The sequence below is a fragment of the Tinamus guttatus genome, unplaced genomic scaffold, assembly GCF_059628265.1.
Source record: "Tinamus guttatus ecotype Peru unplaced genomic scaffold, ASM5962826v1 Tinamus_guttatus_pri_ptg000149l, whole genome shotgun sequence".
In the NCBI taxonomy this organism is placed as follows: Eukaryota; Metazoa; Chordata; class Aves; order Tinamiformes; family Tinamidae; genus Tinamus; species Tinamus guttatus.
This window is the reverse complement of record NW_028288683.1, coordinates 1,234,507-1,252,423: the sequence shown is the minus strand read 5'-3', so window position 1 is coordinate 1,252,423 and position 17,917 is coordinate 1,234,507. Positions and strand designations below refer to the sequence as shown.

The 17,917-nt window shown below is 35.7% G+C and overlaps 1 protein-coding gene across 1 annotated transcript in view; it reads left to right on the top strand.

Annotated features, from left to right (window-relative positions):
• The window catches only part of VCAN (versican), a 105,098-nt gene that overhangs the window by 60,840 nt on the left and 26,341 nt on the right, over nucleotides 1–17,917 (top strand). Inside the window, exon 8 of the mRNA XM_088522107.1 lies at nucleotides 11,543–17,068. Within this exon, the coding sequence (XP_088378233.1) occupies nucleotides 11,543–17,068 (5,526 nt within the window). The remainder of the gene's footprint in view (nucleotides 1–11,542; nucleotides 17,069–17,917) is intronic.

Below are 17,917 nucleotides of genomic sequence, written 5' to 3'. Positions count from 1 at the left end.
TGCTTGTTGGCTATTCTTTCTTTTTGAAATCAGCTTTTAGGCTATTATTTTTCAGTAGCATTTTTTTTGTTTGGTTTTTCTTTTGCACATTTTAGACCTCTATGAATCTTTGAAATTATTGAAGTTCTTCTTTCTAATGCAGGGAATACAGCTAGTCTTTTTTTCCATCTCTCTCATTTTGGCAGTGTGTAGATGATTGATAAATTTGATTAATAGCCTGCATAATACCTGTCAGTGTCTTTGAAGATCATAGAATCATAGAATCATAGAATGCCTAAGGTTGGAAGGAACCTCTAGAGGTCATCTAGTCCAACCTAGATCCTTGGAATTGTTTTCTGGCACAAGTCAGGATGTGTTCAGAATGTCTGCAACATATTTCCTGTAGCCTTTGGGAAAATGGAGTTAAAGTTATCTATCTTGTTATGCTGAATAATTCACATTAAAAAAAAAAAAAGTTCAGTGAATTGTACTAGGAACTGTCTGACCAGCCCTGCATTATTACATTGTTACATTTGCTTAAGTGAGGAAAATTCAGTTTCAAAAATTGTACAGAAATTTTTCTTCATTAATGGGTAGACTCCTGGGGAGGAAAACTTCAATTGGAAGTTTGCTCCTGATCTTTCAGTAGTCCCTATGTGCTTTTGTGTTTCCTCTGCTGTTTCCCTTTTTAACCCAGCATTAGATTACAGAATGCGTGAGAAGCATTAATTTTTAGCTAAAATCTTGTATATTTTTCATGTAGTTCCTTGTCAAGCAGAAGTTCCATAGAGTTACCGGGAGCCTTTTGGCATTAAGAAAGAAATTTTTATGTATTTGATGTAATTACTGTGTAAAAACTGCATCAAAGAATATGAGAAATCAGAATCCATCTTTTTAAAGTTTTTATTATTGAAGATTTTTTTAGATGAATAGTAACTATTAGGAGCAAAAATATCTTAAGGATAAGAACACAAGGTAAATCCTCTGGTGAAACTAGCTAGTGCTAGTGGAGTTGTAACGGTGAGTGAAGATCTGCCTTCACGCAGGTACTTCGTCTCGTATTTGCAGGAGGTGAACTTAGCATAAGTTCTCACAGGATTTATTTGACTAATTGCCAATCAGTGTTAGCTGATTTCATATCTTGGGTCAGAAAGGCAATAATGGCAAATTTGACTTAATAGTGGATTAGATGATAATGTTTGTTGTTCTTTTGTGTTGGTACTGGAGTTACCAAGCTGGAATCACAGCTGAACGTTGCAGTTCATGTAATGGATAATAATTTAGCACAAGCATGAGTGTTGCATTACTGAGATTATTCAATGATCCAGGAGTTAAAAGCTGTAGTCTTTAACCTGAAAAACTAGTTTTTCATATTTAACATGAATTAAGAACGCTATAAAAATCAATGAAAGTGAACTATTTCTGCCTCTCCAGATAGCATTCAATCATTCATTTGTTCTTGCTTTATTTAAATTATTTGCCTTTGTGGATGCTTTATATTTTTTTTTTTTTACCCATCTTCTTCTGGCTACAGAGCCTGTCAGATGCATGCTGACACGGTTTTAGTCAAAAGTCTGCCTTTTCTGTTCCCTATTTTTCAGTTGTGTACCAGGCTTACCACAGCTATACAACTATTCTTAGCAATACTTGGTTGAAAACTTTTGTTCTCAAGTATTTTCCAGCAAAAAATTCTTTTTTGAAAAACAAATGTTTCTAAAAACAAATTAATATTTTTCCAAACCATTGTTACAAGGAGAAAAAATGAAAAAAATACATTTTTAAAAGAAAAATGAAATGTTTTCTCTTGTTTAATATATATTTGGTTATATGGTTAGAAAAAAATAATTATTTTAATTATTTGTATAGTTTATATATTCTTTTCCATCTCAAAATTATAAAATCGTTAAAATGTTACAGGCATATAGTAGTTTGCACTCGCATAAGTCTTCTCCACTAACAAGCTTATCCTGGAGTACTTCTGCATTAGGTTTGCTCTTCTGCTAAGCTCTTCTTGTAAAAAGCCACTTGCCATTTATGTCAATATATATGTGTATAATCACTCTAATTGTATATAGTCTAAATATGTTTTCATTTAAGATGTTATGAAAGATAATTCATAGAGTAGCAACTCTAATCATTTTACCCAAGGCCAAGAATTATTTGTCATGTATTGGGCTATTTTTGCAAAGCTTTGGTCATATTTCAGTGAAGAAAAGTGAAGGCTAAAAATAGACTTTCAGTGACAGAATAAATGTATCTTGTCACACGATTAATAGCTCTCAATATCTCCACAAAAGGAACAGGACTGCAGGCAATCCGTGCGATCAAGTGCGGTTTTGAATGCTGGCTGCATGAACAGTTAGATTGTGCAGAGGTTAAATTAAAAGTGTACCCTGAGATACTGGAAAGATACTTTAAAATTTCTGGTGGATAAAATATCAGAACAGCTTCATGATAAGTAGCAGCATATGTACATAAACTACATCAGATTTCAGTAAAAAGAGCATTATGGACTAGATCAGGTGGAATAATCAGGATGATTTCAGTTGGCTGAAAGGGGCTGTTCAGAACAAAGCCAGTTTGAGTAGAGAGGATCCTCCTGAACATTTTTTTTTCTTTCTATGGAGATAAATCTTTCATATATTCCCATAAATGTATTGCCATATAAATAAGCACAGCTGTCTATATCTCTGTAGTAGGACTGGAACATGAGAACATTTTCTGTTTTTTCTTGTTTTTTTTTTTTTTAACCACATAAAGTTTCCCCTTTGAGACAAATGTTGTTTTTCAAGAAAGTAACATTTAGCTTATGTCTACTAAGTAAAATAACCTTTATTAATACTGCACAAGTGTGATATCAACCTGATTTTTTTTAGAACTGCACAAATGAATTAATAAGTCTACTGTAAGTTTGTTCCTAAAGTCAAAATATATTTCTTTCATGACAGTTACCAGGGAAAGGGACAAGGGAATAAATGCTCCTTATGGGATATTTCATGTCTGAGCAACTACAGTAACAGTCCAATGGTGGGCAACATCTGCTTCAACGTTGTTTGTATCTCTATAGTGTTTTGACATGTGAACCTCAATTGTGGCAACAAGTCATTTTTACGTCTGCGCTTTTCCCATGTTAATAAGGACAGAGTTTATTGACCCTTGTTTCAACTGTGTAATAGGGGCATTTTGAGGTTCCCCTTGTGTAGCACAGAACACTGTTGGGAGTAAGTATCACAAAGAGACAGTGGTGAGATCGATCTAGGGTTGAGTTCCCGCTGTTTCCTCAGCCAGGAAAGATCGTATGAGATGAAGCCTGAAGTAGCTTTGGTGAGCAGTCACTTTCATTATCAGCCATCACTTCTGTCTGTCACCTGACCTGCTGAGTTGGCCTGTGCAGTTGGACTTTTCTATACATATCCAGACAAACCAGGTAATCCAGGTATTATGTGACTGCAGTCTGACTTTTTGCTTTGTTTAGGGTTTCAGCTGGAGGAAAGGATTTAATATTTTCCAGCTATTTGGTTTTGGGTGGTTTAGCCCTGCAGAGCTTACGAATTGTTTTCTCCATGGGCAATAAGTAAAATGTTGTCATTGGAAGGCTAACTGTGGCAGGACTGATATGGTAGGATTCACTGAGGAAGAAAGGCTGTGGTTAGAGCCTTTTTTTTTTTTTTTTTAAGTCATATCCTGGACTGGAAATGAAATGGGGAGAAAAATAGTTGTCCTTAGAATGTCCTATGACATATACTCACTTATTCTACAGGAAACTCAATCCTGCACTTTCTGGGGCTTAGACTTGCCTCTGCAGGACTGCTGTTTTTAACAACTTGACATTTTACTCAATCTGTTTTGTCTTAACAAGCCTACCACTGGCATGGTGTGAATGGGGGAGAAGGCAGGAAGCAATGAGGCCAGAGGAAACCCCAGAGATGGTCAGAAGGCTTCATGAAGCTCTTTTAAAATAAAATGGTTTCTTTATTTCTGGTATGATTCTTGCGTCATCATGTCTATTACTTCAATATTTGGCAGAGAAGTGTGAACACGACCGTGCAGGCCAGAGCCTTGTGCAAAACAGATGTCCACAGAAGTGACATCCACTTTGCACAGGTGTTTCTGGTCATAGCCAACTATTCTGGCAAGCTGGAGCTTGTGGAAATGATGCAGTTTGTGCGAAAAATTTAGTTTAAGAGCTTTCCAAACCTTGATACTAGGTTTTAAATAAGACTGTATCTTGTGTGGTAATACAGACACCTAAATATTGTTAAGCATTCTGGTTAAGTGCATTTGAACAGGCAAGACTGGCCACCCATCCTGAACTACTTTCAGCTCCTTCACAGGCAGCTATGCAAGAAATTATCATTTGTCATACAATATTTGTATTGTCTTCCAAAAATTTACTTGAGAGCAGTGATGCATCTTATGCAAAGTCAGTCTATATTTGATATTTTTTATATATACTACTGATGAGATTTAATAATACAAATTTCTCGTTCAGTTATCAGAGGGATAACAAAACGTGATTTTTGATTAAATTTACAAGGTTAAAAAAACTTTTGAAACATGCACTGCAAGGTAGCCAAAGTTAACAAAATTTTTGGAAGTATATATCCAGCTGGGGAATATTTTTAAAAGAACTAAATGAAACTTTTTGTTTACTTAGACTGAATAGTAAGCAAGAACTGATTTTACAAGACCTCATCATACATATGGGTAATGTTAATATAAGGTAGAAAGATAAAAATAATCAAAAATTTTAATTATTTCTGGATATTTGTTTGTTATCTTTTACTTAGGTGTGTATAGTAGTAGCCATGTTTCTTTAACACCTTACACCAGATCCTTGGCACTATTCCCAGCTTTTCCTGACGGGGGAATGGGGTATGCCTGAAGCACTGTTGCGCTTTGACTGCACTTAGTTAGGTTAATGATATTACAAGATGGCACAAGTTAGAGGAATTGCAAGCACTGAAGGCTGACATTTGGAATTTTCCTTCAGCAGGGAATGTTTATATTTCAAAATCTTATTTCTTTTGAATTGAGATGAAAAGAACCTTGAAAAAATTGAAAAAACCCTTCCCTATGAAACAAAATGGCACAAAAGATGTTATCAGAATGTTTTAAGTTGAAATAAATAAATTGAAGCATTCTGTTCCAATTTAAAATTAACATTTTTATAGGAAAAACTCTAAATGTAAAATTTTTGAACCAAAAATAAAAAGATTTTTTTTTTTCCTATGGGGGTCATTTTGTCATTGCTTCCTCACTCCCTTAGTACAACAAAAAAGTTGCAACTGACACATTGCAATGGAATTGTTAGAGTTTTCTTTAATTGGAAGACTGTACTCATAAAACTGTTTAAATTAACCCACACTGCAAAGCTTGTCCCCTACAGGTCTTTAGTTCAAGAGAGTGGAAATATGACATAAAGCTGCCTAAGTCTTTCCTCTTGCAAGATACTGAATCCAGATACAAGGCTTCACCGTACTTCTATACAGTTTAAATAATTCTTTCTGAATCTTTTTTTTTTAATTTAAGGATTTCTTAATATTTTCCTGATGAGGTAGAGACACCCATTGAACAAGTTTAATTGTGCTGGTAGCATGACCATTTCTGATAGTTCACTTTTGTGAGCTGGTCAGGAGAGTCTCATAAATGTGCAGGGATTTTAAGAGAACAAATTAAAGCCGTTAGGTTCCATGATGAGAAGTCTTAACCAGATAGAATGTGCATGTTTAGTAAACTGTTCTGTGGATTTTCCATTTGGATCAGCTTTTCAAAGGAGGTTTAATCCACAGCAGAGCGTTCACTCAGAGAAATTCTGTGGTCAGTGTTGTATGGCAGGTAGGACTAGAAGTTGGTCCTGAATCTGTGCATAAATTAAAATATAGCAGATTTGTGTGTCTGCTTCCATTTGTTCTCTTTGTTGTTAGCATGATTTTCATAGCACGCCTTTAAAATTTGGGCCTGCATTGGCCCATTGGTTTAGAAATAATAAAAAGCCTGATCTATAGCTGGTATGAAGCCTGAGATGTCAGACTTGAGCTGTAATGGAATGGCTTATCTAAGCCGATGATCTCTTCTTCCATGTCTAGCTGATGAACTAAGTTGTTGTGCCAACTGTGAGATATTACAATTTTGCTTGTCCCATGCTCCTTGACTCATATGCATCAGACTTTGGACTCAGCACCTGATCAAAGGGAGGTGATATGTAAGGCTGTTATTAGGGAGCAAAGCTGTTTATGGTAGGTGTAATGGAGTCTTCTACATTAGATGATGATCGTGGTACTGTACAACTGACTGTAGCCCAAAGGAGTCCTGAAACAAAACATGCATCAAGAGTGCAGAGACTCAGTGTGATTTTGATTTTGTTTTTAGTGATTTCACATTTTCATCTCCTATAATCTTTAGCCAAAGTCACCAGGCTAAAGTCCTGAATGGTCCATCAATCACGACAATGGTAAAGAACAAAAAAGCACAGTCCTCAAATGATGGTAAGGGTTGATTGTTTTGAGCTAATGTGTGAAAGATGGTTTTTCTTCAATCTATGATTATTTTAATTTAAGTATAAAGGCATTTTGGACGGTTTTGTATTAGTGGGCTGAGATCTAGGGTAGACTCTTGTTAAAGATTTTGAACCAAAGTAATCACAGATATAGACATGAACTATATGAAGGCGTGTTTTAAAAATGGGGAGTTTCGTTTGTGCAAGAATGGGCAAAGTGGCATGCAGACCCGTTCTTTTCCGTAGTATTATTACATATCAAGGTCCATGTGCTGATAGAGGAGAAGCCATTTCACTGCATGGCCCGGTGTAGTTGAGTGCATCTTACTTGAGTAGGCATTCAATGCATCTAAAAATAAATGCAAAATAAATATCTGAGGGGAAGCAATGAAGTCATTTAATGCGACTGTAGTTGGCAAACAAGAAAAGAGCAGGTTTTCTCCTTTTTTTACCTTAAACTAACTTGCTTATTGCTTTTCTTTGAGCCACACATATTTGATTCTTGTTGAAATTAAATTATGATGTCAGCTCTTTTCAGTCACTGAATGTCACGTTTACAGAAACTTGATATGGACCCATACACTTGCAATATTTTATGATATTTTAATCATTATATGAAATAAATTCTCCTTAATATAATTCTTTTGAAGCAAAAATGAAGAAATTCTGGTCCTCATGCACAGAAAAAAAAATCAATAATTAAAACTCTTTTATGTTTTCATCCTAACCTGCCATGTGTTAATGTGTTCTTGATAATGTAACATTATGCAATTTGTAATGTTGTCACATGGAATGAAACTCTCACTTTCAAGACACAAACGGCCCTAAAAAGTGTTTCTAAATTCTTCTCTTCCTGTATTCTAATCAAAATACAGGCCCTCATTCAAAATCCATGGAACAATTTGTGAATCTTTCAGTGTAATTCATGGGTTTATCTGAACTCCAGTCCTTCTACAGAAGACTGAACAATATTATTTCTCACAAACAAGTTGCCAAGTTGTTCTCACAAACACTGGGCAAATTGCAGGATTCTGCAGGCAGAATTCTGTTATTTGCAGGATTTCAGCTTAGATGCTAACTGTCCCAGTATAAATGAGATTTTGCAAAATTGTGCTACATCCATAAGTCTTCTGAATAGTATCATTCATTTTTTTGAAAGTTTAGAAAATGTCAGAAACTGTTTTTCATTTAGTTTACTATTCATTCTTCTTCAGCTGCTTATATGAAGGTAGAGAAAATGCTTCCTACTGCCTGACTTCGAGAAAATAATTTAGAGTTCTTTGTAAAATATTAAAAATATTTTCTAGAAAGATAATTTAAAGCTTCTATATATATTAAATGGGTTAAGAAACACTCTAGGCTGCTCATGCACCTATATATTTAATCTATGTCCACTGTATACTTCTTCACTTTCCTTAATGAAAGGCTTTTCTGATAAATCTCCTCTAGGACTTGTTTGAATTGGCAGGCTGAACTGCCAAGCCTTGTTTTTACAACTTTTCAACTACTTATTTTTTTCTTTTTTTTTTTTTTCCTAGAAATTATACTAAAAAAATCCCCTCTTTGAACAAGCGCTATTTTTTGGTTTGCTTGTCATGATAATATATGAACTATTTGTAAAAATACTGAAGAGCTGAAATACTTTCCTTAAAATCTTCACTTTATTTCCTATGGAAAAGTTTGTATCTGTATGGCTTTTCCTGTACAGGACACTTCAGCTGAAATGGACATGAACATAAAAATTCTCAACACATGTCAGCTCTACCTATACAATTAAAAACTATTGCAGATGCTTGTGTGTCTGCCCTGAGGGTCTAACAAACCAATTTAATAGATAAGACTTTTCCCTAAATGCATATTTTATGATAAAATTCAGGTTTTCATCCCCATCTTTTTCTTATTCTTAGAAAACAAAGTTATATGTTATATGACCTGTATTATTAGAGCTATGAGCTGTATAATTTTGGCCATCTATAGGTTTTAGAGAATTTACCATAGTTAATAATGCTGAACATTAGCAACTTGGCCTGCTAAAGCAGAATAATCTAAGCTCTAGAGAGGAGATTTTTTTTTATTAGAAAGAATTGAGCAGAATTCAGTGTATTACTGTTTTCTTAAACCTGATTTTATTCTTGAAACAAATAAACAGAACAGAAATGCTTCATATTTAATGAAAGAGATTTTTAGCTAAGGTTCTTTTATGTGGATCTTTGTGGCATGTGAGATCTTGAAAAAGCTAACAAAGTAAAAGTAAGGTCTGATAGAGATCTTTGTGTATGTAAGAATTTGTCTGTCTTCTACGTGAATTTGGAACAGATGTTGTTCATTAAATTTATTACCTACCATAAATGATTTAGCGTGAGCTAGTGATTTGAGGGAATCCCAGGTGTGCACTGCTACAAAAGTAGTACACTGGTCAGAACTTGTTAGTCATGGTGTCTTCCTACACCATAGAGCCTATCCTGTTCCGCAGAGATTTTCAAAAGATTTTATGTATAGCTGTGTGCAAAAGGATGCCTTTGTGCAGACAGCCATGGAAATCATATTTAAAGGTTGTTATATTTAGCGTATATACTAGGCCATTTCTGCATATTTTTACAAGGTCAAATTGATCAAATTTGCCATTTACTGATTCATTTGCCTAATTCCATTACATTTTTGCATTCGTAGTTTTGAAAAGACAGTATACAAACCTGTGTTGATTAGCATTTCCATTTGTGTGAAAATATGACCTGTAGGTATTTCTGATTTTTAAAATTTGTCATTTCTGAAAGTGACATTACTGCTCAGTTGTAGCTATGTGTCTCCATGACAGATTGCATATCTTGCACAAATAGCTATTTTTTTTCTTTTCTGCATGAGCAAGATTTGAAAGGTAAAGTAGATCTGAGAAAACTCAAATAAGCAGCTGCAGAAACTGTATTTTACCTGTGGAAGCATGCAGCCTCTGCCAATTAAAAAAAAAAAAAAAAAAAAAAGCTACTGGAGAAAGGAAGAGGATGAAATGCTCCCTCTACAAGCACAGAATAAGACAAATCGAAAAATCTAAACAAATCTATGTCAGGGAGAAAGGAGGAATTTCAATTCTATAGTTATCTAATGATCTAACAGAGATGATGTAATTCAGGATGAAGTAGACAACAGACTACTTTGGGGCAATATAGGACAGATGAGACAGAAATGAGGTATAAAGCAACATTTTTTTCCCTGCTTTGGGAACACTGAACTTAGTTCTGTACCTCTGGCTTGTACAAAGAATCAAAACTACTGCTTCTGATTATTACAGTGGAAATACACAACACTGAAGATGATTTATTCTTTGTAGAACAGGTATGGATCTTATTTTTTTTTCCAAGATGTTTGATAATTAAACTTAAACCTTAGAGTCAGGACATCCTCATTTCATGTTCCTGATAAAATATGCCTGACGCTGCTATTTACCCTTCAGCTGGAAGTATGTCAAATTGAAGACTCAGTAAATACTTCATACATTTAACTGCAAACACAGGGTGAGTTATTAGAACATTAATTCTCAATAAAGTTGTAATGACCTTTTCCAGTCAATCTGCATGCCCCAAATGCCTCAGAAGAATCAGAGGCCTCTTACAAGGTTATGCATCAGTTTAATGTGATTTAATACGTGCTTTTCCAGAATGATCACCTGATTACTGTATCTTTGTGGGTCCTGCAGGTTCAATGGTGTTCATATTTAGTAGAATTACTTCAAACTGATGAAATATTTTACCTGTCATATTTTTTTTATATGCAAGTTAGATAGTTTTAATGAGGAAAATTTATTTACACATCGTCTAGTGTGTATAACAGAATACCTGAAGGTATGCTGTGGAGAGCAACTGTTGCTGACAATACTCTAAGATGAGGTGGTCAGTGTTGGTTCAGATCCTCCAATGGTAGATGTAGGCAGAGTTCCATTAGCTATATCCATTTATACCAGCTGAGAATAAATTTGTTTTGGAGAAAAGGCTTATATACTCTCAAGCAAGATACATTATTGGAATAAGGATTCAGGACAAAGTTTCCAGCTTCAAGTCAGTAGGTTGAACCTTGCATCAGTGACAGCCTGAAATATTGCTTTTTTTCTGAGACATTTTTTTTTCAGTGGGTAGCATACATTACGTAGTACCAAAAATTTTCCCTTATTGTTTATTCTGAGATGGAGTACTTGAAAAGTGGCTGTTGAGTTATGAGCTATCTGTTGGGATCATAAATGTTACGGATCATAATGTTAGGATCATAAATTTATGAGGGGTTTGCAGCCTTGTCTACACAGAACTTTCTTCCTCCTTTTTGGCTCTTTTGTCTACCTAGGAAAAAATATTAAAAAGGAGAGGTTTTCAATGTGTGTGTGTGTGTGTGTGAGAGAGAGAGAGAATAATTCAAAGTGAGTGATAAACAGAGAAAAACTACTGAGTTTTTTTTTGTATTATTATCTGGATAATGGTTCAATTTTTGTATCCAAGGTAGTTTTATTTGCTCTTCGTTTTGGAATGGTACATTGCAAGACTTCTGGAAGTTAGTCTTTGTTTATTAATCTAGGGTCTAAGAATAAAGAACCAAGGAGCTCATGGAGTTTTGATGGTATTACTTGAATTAGAGGATACATAGAGGATAAAAGGAACTGCAGAGATATGTTCTATACATCCTTTTAGTAAAAAGTAGTAGTAGCTAGTGCCACAGTTCTATAAAAGCAGTTGCTGAATGTTTGGATCACAATGTTTGGTCTAAGAATGATTTTCATCTTGCTTATTTCTTATGTCTGCTGAATAGGATGAGTCAGCTCAGATCTGGTTTGGGGGATTACATATATGGCAATCGACAATATTACATGACCTTCATTTTTAATATAGATGAATACTTCAACTGAAAAGTCAAGTACTGTAGAATCTTTGAAAATAGTGTCAATAGAAAAACATTTTTGTTTATTTCCTGTGTTGTTTTGAATTTTTTATATTGTTTTTTGTTTCAGTATATGGTTTGTTCTGCATATAATGCACGACCATCTCTGTCACTTAGGGATTGTGAAAAGCTCTTTTTTTTTTGCAGATCATCCGGTGAACAAATTATTGGATGAGCTCAATCCCCACAAACTTCCTCAGGCAATAGATGAGCCCCACATTGATGCAGAATCATCTCAGACTGAACCCTGTACTTCAGACTCTGTGCAGGATTCATCTGAATATATTGGACCTTTTCTGTTGGATCCTTTCTTTCCAAGTTTTTTAGACTCTTTGGAAGAGGAAGAAGACTGTGAAAATACTACTGATGTTACAACTCCTCCAGCTTTGCAGTTTATCAATGGCAAACAGCAAGTGACAAGTGCACCTAAAAGCACAAAAGCTGAGGAAGCCAGAAGTGACCAAATTGAAAGTGTTGCACATTCCAAAAATGTAACCTTTTCACAAATCAATGAAACAAATACATTTATAATATCTGAAAGTGATGCTTCTGATACAAGGCAATCGGGCAAAGCTGGAGAAGTAACAGGGGTGTTTGAAGTTACACAGCCGACAGCAGATGTTGCAATGTTAGAACCTGTATATAGTGGTGAGTCAGAAATTGCCACAACAGATAAATCAGTAGAGATTACTTCTTCATATGACCATTCTCTACAAAAAGGTAAATCGACTGTAACATGGCACAGAATGGATAAGACTTCTACTGAAGACACAAAAAACTTGCTCTTGGTTACAAGTGAATCATCTGGAGATGGCTCTACTGAATCTGATTTGTCTAGTTCTATATTCTCAGAAACAGTAAGAATATCAAGAAAGGAAGATGATGAAAAAGAAATAGGTATAACTTCTGCTCCTAATGCAGTTACAGTGGAAAGTTCTGCTGTAACTTCTCCATTAGATGCGGTTTTTGATACTGCTACTGTTCGCATAGCTGTGAAGGACCTTAATCCTGAAGAGGTTACCTCTGTTCCAGGAGATCATTATAAATCAACTGTTCAACTTGATGCACAGGCCTCAGTTGAAGGTGTTCTGGAAATGAGAAGTCATACAGAAAGGCCCAAGATAAGTGCTTCTTCATTTATAGTTACTGAAGGCTCAGGAGATGTAGAAGAAGAAATCACTATCGCTTCAGCAATGACAATAGAAACAGCAGTAACTGAAAGTCTTTCTATGAAAGATATTTCTTTGGGCTCTGGCACAATACTGCCAACAAAAAAGTCTGTAACAGTTTTGGGAATCGCCTCCTCTTCGGCTAGAGGCACAACCAGTCCTCCTTCTGCTTTTGATCAAAATTCTGGAGTAACTGTTCCCACAAAGTATGTACCTGAGTTTATTACAGAAAAAGTAGTTGTGAGCTCTATATTAACTGTAAATAAAACTGAAGATGAAAAAGAAATACCTACCACTGCTTATTTAGCTAAGAAAAATTCAGCTTCTGTTGTTGAGGGAAAATCAGAGTTGAATGAAATTGAAAGCACTACTAATGATGTCAGAACTCTAAGTCAGGAGCCCACCACTTTCAGAGAAACAGTACCAGGCACAAATATTGTACATTCACAAATTAAAAATGTTACTACCATTCCTCTCATGAAAGAGAAGAGGCCTTTCATAAGTGAAGGATCAGCAGAAGAACCAGCTGACATATTTTCAGGGGGTCCCACAAGAAAAGTGGTAAGTACTGACTCCCCACTTATTGATCCAGGTTCTGGAGATATAGATAATATCATTGAGTCTGCTACTTTGACTTCAGTTTCACCAAGGTTTATAGCTGAAACACAAACAGAAAAGCAGGAAGGAAATGTTTACAGCATAGATGCTTCATTGAAGAGCACAACTTCAGAATATGAAGAACGTACAAGAAGTGATAAATTAGCAGTATCAGTTTTAAGTACCGGGTCAGATGACTTGATGAAGGAAGCTGACGTAGCAAGTCAGATGTCCCAGAATATTTTTAGTACAGGAAATCCAGGAGTACTAAAACAGGAAACGGAAGCAACTTATACAGTGCCTTCTCATGAAAAATCTAGCCCAGGTTCTAGAGAAGAGGTGACATCTCATGTTACATCAGGAGATCAAACTGAATATTTACAAATGGGTGAGGTCACATCGTCTCCAGAATATGTGGTTAAGAACAACCCCCCTGGAATCACGGTGACGCATGGTATTGGCAGTATAAAAGCAGTAGCTGAATCTACAGAAAGCAAAAATGAAAAAGATGGTTCTTCAACTGTCTCTTTAGGCAAAATTTTCCTAATGGAACTTGGCTCTGGAGAAGAATTTAAAGGTGACAGCAGCATCTCAAAACTAATATCTAATGGACGTGCTGAAAAAATAGTTGTAACTAATTTCTTATTTACTGATCAAGGATCAGGAGAAGCAGAGACTGTCACTGAATCATCTGCAAAGATAACAACTTCACCAACTAGCAGAGCAGAAATACAGGAGAATTATGACAAAGAAGTGGTAAGGATATCATCTGTAGATTATGCCTTCCCTACTCAACCTGATGAGCTAGTTACAAGTACTGAACATGAAGTAACTACACTGAAAATTGTAACAGGCATAAAAATGGAAGAGAATGTGTCAGTTGATGAAGTGATGACAAGAGATTTTATTACACATTTTCCTTTGGAGAAAGACACACATTCTGGGGAGAATAGGCTAATCTCATCAAAAGCTACAGAATCTTCTGAAGAAACAACAGAGGACCCATTCTTTAAAAGTACACAGTCTAAACTTGAATATCCAGGATTTTTAAATGTTCCCACAGTAAGGCCATTTTCAGGAGAAAATAAGTTAGAAACTGAATCTGTTAAAAATATATTTTTGCCATTTCATGAGGATAGAGTAACTGAGCCTGTAAAGTTTGAAAGCAAATATATAAGCTCTTCGGTTACAGGTACAGAAGGAGAAAATTATTTTGGACAAGAGGTTTTCCCTACTGAGGATATTCCCAGGTCACTCCTGACACCTAAAGAAGACAAGCTAACAAATAATGAGATCACTAATGACCTGTTAATTTCAGGAGAAGGATCAGGAGGTGACCTTACTGTTAGTCCTTCTATAGTGCCACTGGCTGTCAAAGACATCACAAGTACTTTAAGTCCCCAAACTTTTCATTCTGCAAATGTGGGATCCAAACTTTCAACTGACATGACACAAGACTTTGAAACAGTTAGCACTGAATCAAACACTGAAGTTAAGGAAGAAGTTACAAGTGCTGCAGAAGAATTGATTTTAGAATCACCAAACTCAATAACCACCAGTTCCCCAGCTTTAACCAAAGCGAGTTCCAAGAGCTTTGGCACTAAAGACGTGAAAGAAGTGAAACAGTATTTTATTGTGAGTGAAGAACCTCATACTAAAGAAACTAACTATAAGAGAGAAGCAAATGAAACATATAGGACAACGACTACTTCCAGAGCTGTTTCTCAAGAGGAAATTCAACATTTGCTTATTAGAGATAGTGTAACTCCCCCTTCTGTAGTAATCAGTGGAACTCCTAGTCTTGAAATAGAAGAATCACTCATAACATCAACATTAAAAAGACCAAGCAGACTATTACCTGAAAGCTCTGGAGAAGGATCTGGTTGGGTTGATGTTTCAGGTTCATCTTCCCCGGATACATTTACCCACTTGTCAACTCCCCCCATGGCAAAAGTAGAACTAAATCCTTTATCTAGTGTTCCTGCAGAAGTTTATTCTGAAGTTACAGCAACAGAGGCATCAATATCACAGATTGCGATCACTGGATTATCATTCTTCTCCACAGAAGAAAAAGAGACAGTGACAAATCTGACTTCTGTTCAGTCAAGGACAGCTACATCAGAAGAACTAACAAGTGATAATGGTATATATGAGAAGAACATTCCAGTGTTTGATGATAAAAGATATGTACAGAATGTTTCAGTTTATGGTGATATTACACTAATTGAAGATCGACTTGAAATCATCCCAGAAAAATCAAAAATTATAGACATGGATCACTCCACATCAATGCCTGAAGATATAATAAGCGTGCAGACAGTGGCAAACCGTGCCATACAACCAACATATAGCAGTGATGTTAACATGAAAGTTGAAATGGAGAAATATGATTCAACATCTAATTTTGACTTACACAAAGAAAAGTCACTTGAGTCTGGTGATAATCTTTCCTTGACTACTTCCAGTCAGCCAATAAATAGTGAATCGACAATAGCTGAGCACAGACTAAAATCAAATGACAGGGATTTGGGTTCAGGCGATGCCATGGAGTTTACAACAGAAACTTTCAGCACTACTGAACTCTCTAAACTAGACGTTTTCCTTCCAACTGTACCATCACTAGCAAGCCCTCATGTACCTCATGAATCTAAAGTCACTGAATTTGTGACTAAACATGTCACACTGGCAAGCACAACAGAAGACACTTATGAGTTGAATACTTCGGCAAACAACCAAGTAATAGCAGATCAAAGTGAAACCATTTCCATCTCTGGTATTTCTGGAATGGGACAAAAAGAACTAGATGATAAGAAACCAGTGGTTCCTTCCCTTAGACCAGATTTGATTACGGAGACAGAACAAACTTTGACAACCAACATGTTTGATGTAAGTATTGCCACCACACAGCATACCTCCCCCTACATAACGGTGTCATCTAGCAAGGATGAAGAAGAGCCCTCTACAGTTTATATAGCCACAGAAAAAACATCAACAGAATCAGAAGAAACAGATTTTTATTCGGTACCTCAAACTCCTAAATCCTCAGTAACTGTTCAGTTAGTTAATGGAGTATCTGAATATCCCGAAGTTGTCATTCCAAGTACTTTGTCATCAGAGGATTCAGATCAGTCCAACTATTCATCAGAACAAACCTTCAAAGAGGTTAATTCTGATATTGCAGCAACATATAAACCACTTATTACAGAATTTTCTGAAAAAACAAAGTCTCTACCACAGTTTTCTCCTGAACCTGAATCAGAAAGCACAACTACAGAAAGTATTCCTCATTTTAGTAGATTTGTAACAGACAAGAGAGAGGAGACAGAGACTTCTGTAACTGATCTGGTTGTTATGGAAGAAACTACTGTTTCTGGAGATTCTCCATCAATACCTGTCTTCCCTACTGCTTTTTTGAGTTTTAGAGAAACAAAAGCGCAAAGCACAGTTGTTCCTAAAGTTAGCACAACTGAAGTTGAAACTTCTTCAGGGAGAGCGAAAGATCCTAGTCAAGAAGATGACAGCAGTAACAAGAAAGAAATTCCATGGCTTTTTTCCACACCTGTTTTGGTTTCTCCTGATAGTGTTGGAGGTAGAGGATTTACATCTGAATGGGAGGCAGTTACAATGTTAACTTCATCTTCAAAACCTCTGCAAAGAAGCATGGAAACAAAATCAGCTTTCTTTGTGCAAGAGGATAGCACAACAATTTCTTCTAACATTGCAACAACCAATAGAGCCCCTGGAAACAATCCTTATCAAAATAAACATACAACAATAAGTTCTGAGGAGCTAAACAATGCTGAACTTGTAACTTCATCATTTTCACTTCCTGAAGTCACTAATGGATCAGATTTCCAGATTGGCACCAGTGTGGGCTCAGTTGAAGGCACAGCAGTGCAAATACCAGGTAACTTCCCAATCTGATCAATGTTTATTTTGATACTTGTATATGTTTTTCCTAACTCTAATAAGAGGTATGATAACTGAAACATTGTTGAAAGGCATCAAAACTCATGAGCCTCAAGCTTTGAAATCAGGATAATTGTTGATTGTGTATAAAATTAAGAAGAATGTGGAGACTGGAATCCAAGCTCAGTGACTTTTTGAGTGTTTGCACCTGGATCACAGTTAAGGTGACCAGCTAGTTCTAAAAGGCAGGAAGGTAACATTGACTGTGGTAGAAAGTTCAGCAGTAATTACTCAACTTTCAAATTTGTAATAGAAATAGATATAACTATCTTATCTGATAGGTTTTCTCTCTTAACATGATGATGTCATGCATATATACTATTGATTTATAAGTAGTCTTTTTATAACATACATAACTGACTTGGATTAAAACTGAATTATTTTCAGTCTACAAGATTATTTTCAGATTGACAAACGAGTCTCTGCAAATTCTGCTGTCTGCAGTTGAACTGGTTGATGCAGTGTCCAGCTCACATAAATTCAAGAGCTCTCTGTTAGACATCATTTGCCACAATATTTTGCTTTATATTACAGTTATTAGGCACTGTTTCACGAAATACACAGATGATACAAATAAGCGCAGTTTAAGTAGTCTCGCTTTAATTCGTAATTTATCTAGATACCGCTGAGGAAAGAACTAAATGAGCTTAATATTGTGGGAGTTTTATTATTTAATCTCCAATCATCCAGGTAACTGTCAATCAAAAAATATTTACTGGGAAAATATCTAGTCCTTAGGAGGACCAGCAGACATAAACCCCCAATAAATATACTTAAGTATGTCCTA